General features: G+C 52.2%; 1 protein-coding gene across 1 annotated transcript; it reads right to left on the bottom strand.

Moving 5' to 3' along the window:
• Positions 1 to 11,656: 11,656 nt before the first annotated feature.
• BLOC1S3 (biogenesis of lysosomal organelles complex 1 subunit 3) lies at positions 11,657 to 14,892 on the bottom strand. The gene has a single exon (XM_090054476.1). It carries the CDS (start codon positions 14,786 to 14,788, stop codon positions 14,210 to 14,212), a length of 579 nt encoding a protein of 192 aa, XP_089910602.1. The 5' UTR covers positions 14,789 to 14,892; the 3' UTR covers positions 11,657 to 14,209.
• Between the last annotated feature and the right edge of the window lie 228 nt (positions 14,893 to 15,120).

The following is a 15,120-nucleotide window of genomic DNA, read 5'->3' on the forward strand; positions in this document are numbered from 1 at the left end:
AGCAGTACACATCTTCCATCATCAAGGCAGAAATGGAGGAGGGGAATACCAAGGCATTGTGGGTCAGGATCCAGGGCGGGGCAGGGGAAAAGAGTAGAAAGTGGTAGTGGGGGTCTACTACAGACCTCCTCACCAGGATGACGAGCTATTCTCCAAGCAGCTCTTAGATACCATACAGGTGAGGGAGGCAATGGTCATGGGAGACCTAAATTACCTGGATGTCTGCTGGGAGGAACAGGCGGCTAAAACAAGCCGCTCACGGAGGTTCTTACATTGTGTGCAGGACCTCCACCTAACCCAAGTGGTGTCCAGTCCCACCAGGGGTAGTGCCTTGCTAGACCTGGTCTTAGCAACAGGGGATGATCTCATGGCGAACCAGCGAGTACACAGTGACCTGGGTGATAGTGACCATCGCTTGGTACAATTCACTATCCAGTGAAGGGTGAGAAAAATATCCAGTGATGCTAAAGTTTTAAACTTCAGATGGGCCAACTTTAGTAAACGTAGAAACCTAGTTAGTGAGGTGGCAGAACTCAAGAGCATTGAGCTAATGGGGGTCCAAGAGGGTTGGAAGTTTCTCAAGGGAGTGATCCTTGGGGCACAAAAGGAGTCTATCCCCTTGTGCAGGGAAGGGGCTAAGGGGATAAAGCCCCCTTGGCTGAACAGGGAGTTCCAGGAAAGACTGAGGGCAAAAATATAGGGAGTGGAAGCAAGGGGCAGCCACCAAGGAGACATACCTGGCACGCTATTGCAGGGAGTCAGGGAGGCCAAGGAAGGACTGGAGCTTAGGCTGGCTTCAACAATTAAGGACAATAAAAAGTCCTTCTACAGATACATAGTGAGCAAAAGGAAAGCACAGAGTAACATAGGGCCCTTGCAGAACAAATCAGGTCATTTGGTGGTTGACGCAGAGAAAAAGGCAGAGCTCTTCAATAAGTTCTTTGCTTCAGTATTCCTTAGTACTGACCAAGACAATTCTCCCACCTTGGGCATAGACAGATGTCCAAAAGGCACTAGACCACCAAAGGTTAGTGCTGAGTTAGTTAAGCACTTGGGAAGGGCTGGATGGGTACAAGCTCAGATGACCTCCATCCATGGGTGCTGAAGGAATTGGCCAGTGTCATAGGTGAGCCACTGGGACGGCTGTTTGAGCTCTCATGGTGCTCCAGCCAGGTCCCTGGGGACTGGAAAAAGGCCAATGTGGTGCCCATTTTTAAGAAGGGGAGAAGGGATGAGCCGGGTAACTTTAGGCCAGTCAATCTTATCTCTATCCCTGGGAAAATACTGGGAAAAAATCAAAGAGCATATTTTTGAAGGCCCAGCAGGGGAAACAACACTGAAAGGAAACCAGCATGGGTTCATCACAGATAGATCCTGCTTGACAAACCTTATAGCCTTTTATGACCAGGTCACACACTGCCTTGACACAGGAGCTGAGGCCGATGTCATCTACCTGGATTTTAGGAAGGCCTTCGACACAGTTTCACCTCCTATTCTCACAGGGAAGCTAAAGGGCTGTGGTGTGGATGCCTACACAGTCAGGTGGGTGGCTAACTGGCTTAGGGACTGTACCCAGAGAGTGGTGGTGGACAGGTTGTTCTCAACCTGGAAGGAGGTGAGCAGTGGGGGTCCCGCAGGGTTTGGTCCTTGGGCCAGTGTTATTTAATATTTTCATCAGCAATTTGGATGAGGGTGTGGAGAGCACCCTCTCCAAGTTCACAGATGATACCAAGTTATGGGGCAAATACACTGGAGGGCAGGGAGCAGATACAGTCTGACCTGGACAGGTTGGTTCAATGGGCGGAATGAAACAGGATGCAGTTCAACAAAGATAAATGTAAAGTACTCCACCTAGGAAAGAGGAGTCCCTAGCACAGTTACAGGTTGGGGAATGTCCTCCTCAGCAGCTCAGAGGCTGAGAGAGATCTTAGAGTCACAGCTGACTCCAAGATGAACATGAGCTGGCAGTGTAACAAAGCCATCAACAAAGCCAATCACACCTTGTCTGGTCATGCATATGCTAATGCACAACCAAGGGAGGTGATGCTCCCCCTCTGTGCAGCATTGGTCAGGCTGCAGTTGGAGTTCTGCATTCACTTTTGGGCATTGTACTTCAAGAGGGACATAGAATCTGGAGAGGGTTCAGAGGAGGGCCACTTGCATGATTAGTGGTCTCTGTGAAAGACCTTACAAGGGGGGGTTGAGAGATCTGGATCTTTTCAGCCTTTACAAAAGACAGCTGAGGGGTGACCTTGTAGCTGCCTATAAGTTTATCAAGGGAGGACATCAGGGAAATAGGGATGTGCTGTTTACCAGAATGCCCCATGGAGTAACTAGGAATAATGGGTGCAAACTAGTGGAGAGCAGATTTAGGTTAGACACTAGGAAGACATTTTTTACAGCAAGGGTGGCCAGAGTCTGGAATGGGCTTCCAAGAAAGGTGGTGCTGCCACCTAACTTGGAGGTCTTCAAGAGAAGGCTTGACAGTCACCTTGCTGGGGTCATCTGACCTCAGTCCTCTTTCCTGCCAGGGGCAGGAGTTGGACACAATGATCCATTGGGTCCCTTCTGACTCCAGAATCTATGAAAGATTCATGTTCTATACAGATGTGTAGAAAACCCCATCTTGCCTAGGGACTATTGGTCAACATCTGTAAGCCTGGAACCTGGAAACTCAGGTGGTAGACCCTGGTGGCCTTAGTGGGTGGGTGAAACTCCTGAGCAACTCAGAGGCTTTTGTGGGCTGGCAAGAGCCATAGTTGTGGCTTGAATTGTTGTCTGTGATCCCCTCAATTTAGTAGTGGCACAATCTCACCAGGAGCAGATGTGGAGCCATTCCTGCAGTGAGCATGTTTTGGAAACTGCATGACCAGATACAATTCCCCCCAAGGGAAACAATTGTGCAAGTGTGCTGTTCCCATGGAAGAGTTTCCTAGGAAGGACTGGCATCCGCCTGAGCCCCGCTCCCTACCGCCAGGTCTTGCCCTTTTCTACTTACTGAGCAGACACAGCTGACTGTCACTGCCTTTGCTTCAGTTTCTATACATTATTTACTGTTGTGCTGTGTTTTTCTCACGCTTATTTTTGGCTGGGGCACTGAACCTTTGGAAGACTGTCCAACTACTTGTGTTTTCCTTTTTCATATTCCAGCCAAACAAAAGCTTGCTTTGAAGGATGGCCACACAGTGCATTGAACTCCTTCCCAGGTGCTGTGGTCATACCCAGGCCACTTTCCCTTTCAGCATCTGCTCTCTGCTCCTGCATGACATGGAAGACTGGGCAAGATGGACCTGTGGTCTGACCCAGTGAATGGCCTTTCTTCCATTCCAAACCCTGTAGATTCCTATTCTGAGGCGCTTAGGCCCTAAGCCAGTGGCATCCAGCTCATGAATCCCAAGTAAGATGCTGCCCGTGAAACCATTGGAAGTGGGGCATGGCCCCAGGACATAAAAGACCAACTGAAGTGGAGCAGCAGGGCAAAGGATGAGGTTGCCCAGAGCCCAGTGCTCCCTTACTCAACTTTGCCTCCCTCCCCTACACCTTCCCTACCTTTTGTTTTCCTAATTTCTACCTATTTACACCCTCACTGACATCCTACCACACTTCTAGCTTCTCTCATTCCTTGCAGTCTCAGAACAGCAGAAGGGCAATTCTATGTTCTATGGCTGAAGAAGGGTGACTGCACCTGAAAGCTTGCTAAGAACTGTTTTCCAACTACTCAGTTGGTCTAATAAAAGATATCACATCTACTCAAAGAACCTTACCTTCCTATGTCCTTAGACCAACATGGCTACTACCAAAAACCTAGCATCAGGTATTGTTGCTTTTGGGCTAGTGAATGCTGGGGACCATAGGCTGAGGCAATTCTAGGCTTTTTAAAACCTCACGTGGAAACAAGATCTATATTAAAATAAGTCTAAACATACTTTCTAATGGCTGAGTGGACACCTGTGCCCAGCATCATAGTTGAAATATCCTTACAAGATTATTTGATTAACACCCTGTTCACTGAATTCTGTCCCTTGCTTTTTCTTGCTGGCCTCTGCAAGACCAGATCTAAACTCCACGGAAGTTGATGAAGAGACTCATTGACTTCCTTGGGCTTTGGTTCTGTTCTTCCCCTGGTTTCAAATGCTCTCCCTTCAGTAAATGCCCCCTGGCTCTTTTCCTGCCTGTGAGAAGTGTACCTCTCCAGGCATAAGGAGAATCCATAGTGTAGTGAGTTCTGCTTTGAAGAATGCTCCCCCTCCAAGCACTTGTGGATAAGGGTGTGAAATGTAGCCCCTTGTTTCCCAACGTTTTCTGCCCCACCCTGGGTTGTTCTCTGTCTCTCCAGATTTGGCCTTTTCCTTTGTGAATGGGTCCTGGAAAGGAAGCTGAGCAGCAGTTGTACTGGTTTAGGGAGACCTTGAGATGGAGGAGACCGAAATGTGATGGGACTGAAACATGGTGGGACCCAAAGCATGACTGGGCAGTGAATATCAAGGGCTATAGGCTGTACAGAAGGGACAGGACAAGGAGGAAAGGCGGGGGGGGGGTGTGGCACTCTACATTAAGGAGGAATACACCCTCACCAAGTAGCACAGAGGAAGGGAGTTCCCAGCCTGTAGGTATGGTGCCGGTTCTTCCTCCCCAGGTGCATCACCTTGCACTTGTTGGTGTTGAAACCCATGCTGTTCTCATCCGCCCACCCCTGTAAGCTGTCCAGGTCCAATTGCAGCCTATTCCTTCCTTCTAGCATGCCCACGTCCCCCCACATCTTAGTGTCATCAGCAAATTTGAACAGGGTGCTTTTTACGCCCTCGTCCAAGTGACCGATGAAGATGTTGAACAGTGCAGGCCTGAGGACCGAGCCCTGGGGGACCCCACTGCCCACATCCCTCCAGGTCGAAAATGACCCGTCCACCACCACTCTCTGGGTGCGGCCCTCCAGCCAGTTGGTGACCCATTTGACCGTGTGGGTGTCAACACCACATTCCCCCAGTTTTTAATGAGAATGGGGTGAGAGACAGTGTCGAGGGGCACACGGAAGTGCTCTGGGTTAGAATACAAGGCAGTCGAGGGGAAAGAGACTTAACGGTGGGGGTCTACTACAGACCTCCCAACCAAGGGGAAGAGCTAGACCAGGAATTCTTAAGTCAGCTCACGCAGGTAGTTAGGTCAAAGGACGTGGTCATCATGGGGGACCTGAACTTCCCAGACATCTGCTAGGAAGAGCAGTCAGCCAGGTCTGACCGCTCACATAGGTTCCTAACCCAAATGCAGGACCTCCATCTAACCCAGGAGGTGCACAGCCCCACCGGGGGGGGAATGCCTTGTTGGACCTGGTGCTGGCCACGAGTGACAACCTGGTGAGGGGGCTGTGGGTGCTCGACCACCTGGGCGACAGTGATCATCGCCTGCTGGAATTCACCATCCAGCGCAAGGTGGCAAAGGCCTGCAGCAAGGCAGCAGCCCTAGATCTCAGGAGGACAGACTTCAATGAGCTAAGGAGAATAGTCAGGGAAGCACTGAGGTCCCGGAGGGGAGGGGAGCCAGGTGACCTAGAAGAGTGGTCGCTCCTTAAGGAGACGATCCTCCAAGCCCAAAGGGAGATAATCCCAACATGGATCAAAGGGGGCAGGAGGGTGCAAAAGCCCCCATGGCTCACCAAAAGCATCTGGGAACGTCTCCTAGCTAAAAGGGAGGGGTACACCCAATGGCAGGGAGGGGCCATCACCAGGGAGGATTATACTGCGGTTGCTCAGGGCTTCAGGGGGAGTCAGGAAGGCCAAGGTGGACATGGAACTGGGACTGGCTTCCCGGATCAAGGACAACAGGAAGTCCTTTTTTAAATACGAAGGGGGCAAAAAGAAGATTCCAGGTAACGTGCGGCCCCTGCAGGACATGCTAGGAAATTTGGTTGTCACACAGGACAAACCTAACCTATTTAATGACTTCTTTGCCTCCATTTTCCTGAGCAGGGACCACATCAGCCCCCCCACCGGGCCCCCCTCAGGCCCCAGGGGAAGCACACCCAGGCCAAGGGTCAGTAAGGATCTAGTCAGGGAACTTCTGGAGGGACTGGACGTATTTAAATCAGCAGGTCCAGACAATCTCCACCCCTGAGTGCTGAGGGAATTAGCAGAGGTCATGGCGGGAGCCCTGGCACGGCTTTACGAGCACTCATGGTACTCTGGTGTGGTGCCAGAGGACTGGAAGAGGGCCAATGTAGTTCCCATCTTCAAAAAAGGGAGGAAGGAGGACCCAGGAAACTATAAGCCAGTTAGTCTTACCTCAGTTCTGGGTAAGCTTTTTGAGATAATTATCCTGGCACATGCCCATGAGGGGCCAGCAGGGGAAGTCAGGCTTAAGGGCAACCAACACGGGTTCATCAGAGGCAGGTCCTGTCAGACCAACCTGGTGCCTTCTACAACCAGGTCACCAAATCCTTAGATGCAGGGGTAGCAGTAGACATAGTCTTTCTGGACTTCGGAAGGACTTCGACACTGTCTCTCACCCCATTCTCATTAAAAACTGGGGGAATGTGGTGTTGACACCCACACGGTCAAATGGGTCACCAACTGGCTGGAGGGCCGCACCCAGAGAGTGGTGGTGGACGGGTCATTTTCGACCTGGAGGGATGTGGGCAGTGGGGTCCCCCAGGGCTCGGTCCTCAGGCCTGCACTGTTCAACATCTTCATCGGTCACTTGGACGAGGGCGTAAAAAGCACCCTGTTCAAATTTGCTGATGACACTAAGATGTGGGGGGACGTGGGCATGCTAGAAGGAAGGAATAGGCTGCAATTGGACCTGGACAGCTTACAGGGGTGGGCGGATGAGAACAGCATGGGTTTCAACACCAACAAGTGCAAGGTGATGCACCTGGGGAGGAAGAACCAGCACCATACCTACAGGCCGGGGAACTCCCTTCCTGTCAGTAGAGAGGCCAAAAAGGATCCTGGAGTCATCATTGATGCCAAGATGAACATGGGCCGGCAGTGTGGGGAGGCAGTTAGGAAGGGCAACCGCACCTTGTCATGCATCCATAGATGCATCTCAAGCAGGCCCAAGGAGGTGATCCTCTCTCTCTATGCGGCACTGATCAGGCCGCAGCTGGAGTACTGAACCTAGTCCTGGATGCTGCACTTCAGGAGGGATGTGAACAACCTGAAGAGGGTCCAGAGGAGGGCCACTTGCATGATCGGGGCAGCAGCGCAGGCCCTACAGGGAGAGGCTACAGGACCTGAACCTGTTCAGCCTCCACAAGAGAAGGCTGATGGAGGAGTGCTACTTCACGGTCAGGGCAGCTAGGATCTGGAACCAACTTCCAAGAGAAGTGGTGCTGGCTCCTACCCTGGGGGTCTTTAAGACAAGGCTAGACAATCACCTTGCTGGGGTCATTTGACCCCAGTACTCTTTCTTGCCATGGCAGGGGGTCGGACTTGATGATCTGCTCAGGTCTCTTCCGACCCTGCTAACCATGAAACTATGAGACTGCTGTCAGGTTTGGCCTGAGAAGGAAGCATCCTCATGTCAGTTCTGTTCTGAAGCTTTTTGTCGCAGACTTCTGCTGGGAGAGGTCCCATGATTTTGCTGCCTGCCTGTTTTGTGCCTTGGAAAATCTTTGCTGTTGCACTGAACTCATTTGCTTCTCTCTGCTTTGAGAGTGAAACATCCCAAGGTCCAATCTGTAACACAGTTTTTGCCTTGTGTCTAACAGCATCCAGCAGGGCCAACCCACTGCTGAGAAGTGTGGTAGGAAGGGGGAGGAATGAGCTTTTGGACCCAATTGTAATATGGGCAGCGGTGGCAGCAAGAAACATCAGCACCAATAAGCTCTTGTCCTCCCACCCACATTTGAAAGGGCTGGTGCATGGTGATCCTCGAGTCTGCCCTCAGACTAGGCCATGTACCTCTTAAGCCACATCTTTTGGTGCTTAGCAGCCCCACTGCTTGCAGTGAAGGTGCCCTGTAGTGGGTAGTCTTTGAGCCCTTTAATTTTCTGAGCTGAGGTTAGTCCTTCCTCCAAATGGGGTCCCTCTGGTGGGTTGGTGAGAGGATCATGAACCTCTGAAGTGATTGTCTTCCAGTCCAGGGCTGTCAGACAAGCTTCATGGGCAGCCCAGGGGTTTAAAAGATACACCTGTGACTTGCAACAAGTCAGTGTTACTCAGTCTCCAGGCTGATATATGGCACCTGAATGATAAATTTATAAAGTTTCTGAGTTACATATAATGAATGCCCATTAGCCAGTTTGGGATAGAATCAAAACCTAATTAGACTTGTTAAATGATAAAAGTTATAGAATTCCGAGAACTTGAAGCCCAAGGATTTTATACAACAGATAAGATACTGAGGGCACTAAAGGGTTGTCATGGTGGTATGGAAAGTCCCAGAAGGTGAGGGCACTAGAAGTTCGCCGTGGGGAAAATTCCACTTGGTGGGTAAAACTTTCAGTGTGCTTATTGACCATTTGGATGCTGGCATAGAAAGCTTCTTGGGCAAGTTTGCAGATGACACAAAACTGGGAAGCATCGGGAATACTTTGGAGGTTCTGAGCACAATTCAGAAGGATCTTGACAGACTGGAAAGCTGGCTAGAGCCAACAGGAGACAACTGGGCAACAGTTCATTGCAGACAAATGCAAGGTGCCACACCTGAGCAAGAATAATCAAAAACACAATTATAAAATGGGTGACACTTAGCTGGATGATAGCACTATGGTAAAGGACTTGGGAACCTCAGTGAGTCTGCAGGGTGATGCAGCCATGCAAAACGTGAATGTGATTTTCAAATGCATCAATAGAAGCATTAGGTACAACACACACAGGAGGTGATAGTGTCTCTCTACTTAGTACTGGTTAGGCCTCATCTGGAGTAGTGTGTGCAGCTCTGGGCTCCACATTTTCAGAAGGACATGGAGAAGTTAGATGATCAAGCATTTGGAAAGCAGGTCATGTGAGGAGGTAGGTATGTTCAGCATGTGGAAAAAGTGCTTAAGAGAGGACATGATAGCAGCCTTCAAATACTTGAAGGGCTGTCATAAAGAAGAGGGAAAACAGAGAGGAGGAAGTGGACCATTGGCTTGAAAATAAATTTAGATTGGAAATTAGGAAAAACGTCTTCACTGTTAGAATAGCAGGATGCTGGAATAGATGGCTAAGGAAGTTGTGGACTCTCCATCACTGGAGGTGTCCAGGAAGAGGCTGGATAGTCACTGGTCAGGGATGACCTAGGTATAGCTATGCCTGCATTCCAGTATGGGGATTTCCCATATTTCTAGGCTTTGTGGGTTGCTCCCACCCCCGCTTTCTGCTACATGTCAAGGTGTTTTTAAACCATCCTCAGAGACATCAGTTGTTGGCTACAGCCAAGGCTGGGGACTTTGCCTGGCCTGTGCCAATGCTCCTGCTAGGACCAAAGCTGGAAGTTCTCAGCTAGAAGGTCTTGCCTCTTTGCTCAGGGCCAGACAGATGACATATTTAGGGTCAGGAAGGCATTTTACCCCCTGGTCAGATTGGTATGGGCTGTGGGGGTTTTTGCTTTCCTTTGTAGCAGGCGACCATGGTCTGTACCTGGGATCTCTGGAGCATATATTGAAAACGTTTCCTAGAACATTAAGTGCTGTGGCTCCTTTGCTTTACCCTTGGCAGGTTAGGGTGTTAGGTCTGTGTTGTATCAGGGTTGAGGGATGTAGAGTTTAGATTACGGATTGTATGGGACGGTTTGGACAGGGATATTCCTGCCTCAGGCTGGGGGTTTGGCTCGCTGCAACTTCTGGAGGTCCCTTCCAGCCTGACTTCTCTATGATTCTATGATATCATCATAGAATCATAGAAGTCAGGTTGGAAGGGACCTTGCAGATCTTCAAGTCTGACCCCCTGCCTGGGCAGGAGAAAAACTGGGCTCAAATGACTCCAGCCAGGTAGGCATCCAGCCTCTTCTTAAAGACCCCCAGGGTAGGAGCCTGTAAAACAACATGTTTTATGTTGTTCATTTTAAGTTACTTGTGAATGTTTCTCTTCACTGGAGGAACTGAGAGGAGGTCTGAAATACTTTTTTAATGTTGTCTCTGTTTAATTTCCAGACTCCAGGCAAGAACTATGGCTGTATGCAGCACTGCAAAACTCCTGGCTTTGATTAGTCTTCTCTTCAGCTACCCAAGTGCCCCTTACAATTGCATTGTGCAGCCTGTGATCTGTGCAAAAATTGTCTCCAGTCGTACATGCATTGGTGGCTTTCAAGCACTGGGTTAATTTACAGGGATGGGAACTTTGGAAAATGAAAAGAGAAGTGGCTGTCCTCACACAAGCTGGATGAGCTTTGGAGGCAGCTCCATCACCTCTGACTTCAGATTAGGCTTGTGTTACTTGCCAGCAATGTCTCTTGGTGCTTGGGAAATCCACAGCTGGGATTTACAGGTCTTGGGAACATGGTCAAGGAAGGGGCCCTGGGCAAGAACTGATAGCAACTGCATGAGTTTTGGTAGGCCTCATGCTGGAATAGGGACCAGGAATTGAATGGTTGGATGCAAGTGTTGGTTAGCAATGGAGTTAGCAGCTTTGCAGAGCCAGCACATGCACAGGCATTGCCAGCGGTGCCGGTCAGTGGGTACTGGGTTGTGGCTATGGCATTCTGTTGGTTTTAATCTAATAAATGCTTGTCTCTCTTGCTCACACCATATCATGATGGCTTTCACTGCAGACACTGAAGAAAATCCTTGGGGCTGTACACCAGCAGTTCCTGTGCCCCCCACAAAGAATGGGATCCACAACTCCCAGCTCCCTTCCCAGTAAGACATGAGAACGGTAGAAGCCTAATGGTGGCAGAGAGGGTCTTGCTGGGAGAGGTCTGCCTCCTCTCTGTGCCTTGGGAAATCTTCCCCATTGCATTAGGGCATTCTGTGGGCATTGCTTACCCCTACCCATGGGGACAATTCGCACTGCTTGAGGCTGAATTTCCAACATGTCCCCCAAACATGCAGCAGCTGTCAGAGCTGTGGGGCCCACGTGGTTTCCCTGATGGAAGTTTTTGGAGACTGTTCTGGTATTAGTCAGGGCCAACTTCTAGCCAGCTGGGGAGTCTGTGGCAGGGAGAGGAGCTGGGCCAAAGGCTGCACTCTTGCAGGGGTGAAGGGGGAAGTGTTGGCAGTTTTTATGCTCATCCCCAGGGCTGCATCTGTAACCCTCTTGCATTGAGAAGGGCATGACTGAAAATGGGTCCATCTCAGGAAGGTCAGGGAGACCCTCTTCAGCATGCTGGGCTGGGGCAGGTTAGCAAGGTTGGTAGAAATTGCAGTGGCTGGTGGCCATGCTGCATGTACCGCACTGGGGCTATGGGGGGTTGCTGTGAGGGACTGCTCTGTGAAGAGGGGCAGGGGTTGGGAGATGGTAGTGGACTGTCCTGTGGAAAACAAGCTGATTGGGGCTGCATGAGCTCTGTCTCTTACTATCAGAGGAAGAATGAATCTGCCCAGTGTCCCAGGAGCTGAAGTAAGTTGAGGGGAGATTTGCATGACTTTTCCCTCAGCCAGAGGGACATCCTGCTCTGGATACCTGCTGGAAAAAAAAAAGAAAGAAGACAAACGCATTGAATCCCTGCAGAGGCTCCAAAGGAGGTGGATTCAATCTGCTGCTCGCCAGACTGACTAGAAGAACCATCAGGAATGGGGAAACTGGTTGCAGCTTATTCTTTACTGAGAAGCAGTATAACATGTGCATGTGCATAGTGTGATTCTGAACATTTTCTTTGTAAGGTTTTAATTTATTGCTATTTACCAATGTAGTAAAAATACATTTGGAAATTTTGCTTTGGGGGTTGAGGTCACTGCAGCAGCCAGCCACTTGGCATTTTCCTATTCACTTAGGGAGTCCCTGGCTCATTGGGAGGCCTGCCGTGCTGGGTGCTCGTGTCCCCGGGGACAAGGAGCAGCTCTTCATGCCTGAAAGACAACTGATCTCTCTGGAATGCTCAGTGCTCTACATGTTGACAATGCTGACCTGTAACAACTGCAAACTGGTTCCCAGGGGGTTATGACATGGGGAGGAAGTGCATTTCCAGTAGCACAAGGTTCACAGGGAGCCCCACTCTACCAGGATTGAGTTGACATCCCAGCAGCAGGACACATGCTAGGTTCCCTTTCTGGGAAGCCACACACTCTCAGCTGCTCTTCCTGCAGAAGCACAACTTGGGCTCCTTGTGGAAACAGCAGGGGCAGAACAGAAGCAGCAGCATAAGGATCTAGGGACCAGTTCCCTTTCTAGGACCAAGTCACTTTCTCCCAACCATGGGAGGGAAGTTAGAGGGCACCTACATATGTGCAGTCCTATAAATCGAGTCTGCTGGAGCATGGAAATAAATGCACTCCAGCAGACTCTGGCATCATGTATATTAGTGCCCCCATGCTGAAAAATGGCAGCAGGGTGCTTCGAACTAAAGCTCATTCAACGAGCATTAGTTCAAAGCACCCCACCACTGTTTTTCAGTGCAGGGAACACTGATGCATGTAATTCTCAAATGCTTTTAATTAAAAGCGCTCACTAATTAAAGTACTCCCACCTTCCCCTCCCAGAGCACATGTAAAAATGTGCAGAGATCAAGCTAGCAATGCCTCCTTGCCAACTATCTGATTCCTTGTACCTGGTGGACAAGCTGCTGGGGAGCTCAGCCCCTAGAGTCCGGCTTGCAGGCAGTCTCCCAGGCTTACCACAGCTCATGGGGCAGGTGCTGGAGAGCTGTAGCTGCTCAGGTTCCCTGATTGCCCCCTCCCTGGCTGCTCAGCTGGTGGGAACAGAGCAATCCACCCATTCTCCTATGGCTAGTGCCATGGGCAATGTCCGGTACCCATGGTAATGACCAACAGCACGAGCTGTCCCCCTAGCGCAAGGGATGGGAGGCTCCTCCCTCACCCCCAACTTCCCAGCTGGGAAGGGTGCTGGCAGCCTTCACCCCAGCACATGCTGCAGATAATGAAGCTTTGCAACAACACAGTTATTAAAGACCCATCATTTGTCTATAGCTTCTTTTCAAATAGGCAAGCCATGCCCATGGTCAAAAGGGAGGAGGATGGGGATAGGCTTCCTAGACTTGGCAAAGTGAGGGGGCAAAGAACCTTAGACGTAGGTATGCCAAGTGCTCCTGTGCCTCAGGGCAAGGCTTACTCCCTGGACTCTGCACAGGAAAGCAGACACCCTGGTCAGGATTAAATGCCTAGCTTCTAGCAAGCTGGACAAAAGGAAGTGACAAAGATGGAGGCAGGGCTGCATGTCCCCCTTCAAACTGGCCTAAGTGCAGTGGGACTCAACCTAAGCCCCCTACCTGGACTCCTGCATTTGTAAGTCTCCTGTGTCCAGGCAGCTGACTCACTCTCCCTTCAGAGGGGAAGTGGTCCTAGTGCCACTCCCTTTTGATAGAACAGCCTACCTGTTTGAGGCCTTGCCCAGAAACCAGGAGGCCTGGGGATGAAGGTTGCCTGCCTCAGCACATGAAGTTGTCTGACCTGCATTTCCCTTCCCTAGGAGAGTGCAATAAGCAACACAGTCCAGGCCAGGCTGTGACAGGGCCCCCTTTCCCTCCTCCTTCTGCAACTGCTCCAACATGGAGCCAGAAGGGTGCCTCCCAGATGGAGAAGTGGGAGCAGAGAAACATAGGCAGAGCTGCCAGGATATTTATCTGTATTGCCAAGGCGCAGTCCACTTCACAGGAGCCCAAGGAACAGATGGGGTTAGAGCCAGGCCTGGCAAGATACAGCTTGAAGTTCTCTGGGCTACAGAGATGAGCCAGTGGCCACATGACAAGCAGCCCCCACACCTTGGCACATCCCCTGACTGTCCATTCTCTCTGTCCTGGTCCAGCCCAAGTCTAAATGGCCTCACTCCAGCCCTGCTAAGCAGCATGCTGGGGCTTGGGGGTCACAGCCGGGTGATGAGAGCGCCAAACACGGCACACCCATGGTTGCTTCTATTCCATCAGCTCAGCACAGGCAGCTCCCCTGCAGCCCAGCAACGTCCGGGGAAGGGTCTGCTCTCAGCTTGCAAACATCCTAGGCGGATGACAAGGGGGACATGCGTCCCCAAACTCCTGGCCTCACTTCCTGGCTCTGGTCCCCTCAGTAGGACTCTGCTGCTCTGCCAATGGTGCTACGCGCCTGCGGGCAGAACCAGTGGAGGCCAGAGACAGGGCCCAGGCTGCTTTGGAGGTCGCAGCAACCCACAGGGCACATGTGGGGTCAGGCGGGCGGCAGGCCGGGGCGCAGGTCCGGCAGCAGGCTGCAGCTGGTGACGATGTCGATGCGGGCGGCGAGGGCGCGCAGGTCGTCGAGGGCCAGCCGCACGCTGTGCGAGGCGTCGATGATGCCGCTCTGAGCCGCGCCCAGCTGGGCCGTGAGGCTGCCGATGCGGGCCGCGGCCGCGCCGTAGCCCTGCCGCACGGCGCCGCCCACGTGGCCGCAGAGCCGGGCGTTGCTGTCTGCCAGGCGCTGCTGCAGCAGGGAGCTGTAGCGTCCGCGGGGCCGGGCCGGGCCGCCCAGCGCCGGCTTCTCCTCCGCGCCCGGCCGCGCCCGCGGCTCCTCGCCCCGCACCACCACGAGGGGCGGCAGAGCCGGGCCCGGCAGCGCCGCCACCCTGCGCTCGCCTTCGCCCTCGTCCTCGTCCTCGTCGTCCGTCTCCGAGGCCTCCCCGGGCACCTTCACCCCACGCAGGCAGGGCCGGGCGGCCCGGGGCGCCGCCAGCTCCAGCTCCAGCTCCGCCTCCGAGTCCGTCTCCGAAGCCTCGCCCGGGACCAGCGCGCCACCCCAGGGAGCGGCCATCACCGCCGGGCCGGGCCGGGCACTCGGGCAGCGCCTACAAGCGGGCGAACCAAGAAGCAGCTCCTGCCCCCACAGGCGGGCTTGCGTCACGTGATTGAGGACAACTCTGTCACGTGGGCGGTTATGTGACACCACCCCGGAAGTGCTAGGACCGGGGCGGGGTTGTTTGGGTCCTTCCGTCGCCGCCGCCGGTCTCGCTTTTGGGGGTGCTGCTGCATTCGGCTCCTAGCTCCTGAAGCTGGAGTCGCCTTTGCTAAGTTGGAAGGCCCTTGGGCTGGGGCTGAGCCTTTGGCCTGCTCTGGGGGGCAGCCGGGAATCCTTGTGTTGCTGCA

This window comes from Crocodylus siamensis, chromosome 1 (genome assembly GCF_052110815.1).
Source record: "Crocodylus siamensis isolate JL-2025a chromosome 1, ASM5211081v1, whole genome shotgun sequence".
NCBI lineage: Eukaryota > Metazoa > Chordata > Crocodylia > Crocodylidae > Crocodylus > Crocodylus siamensis.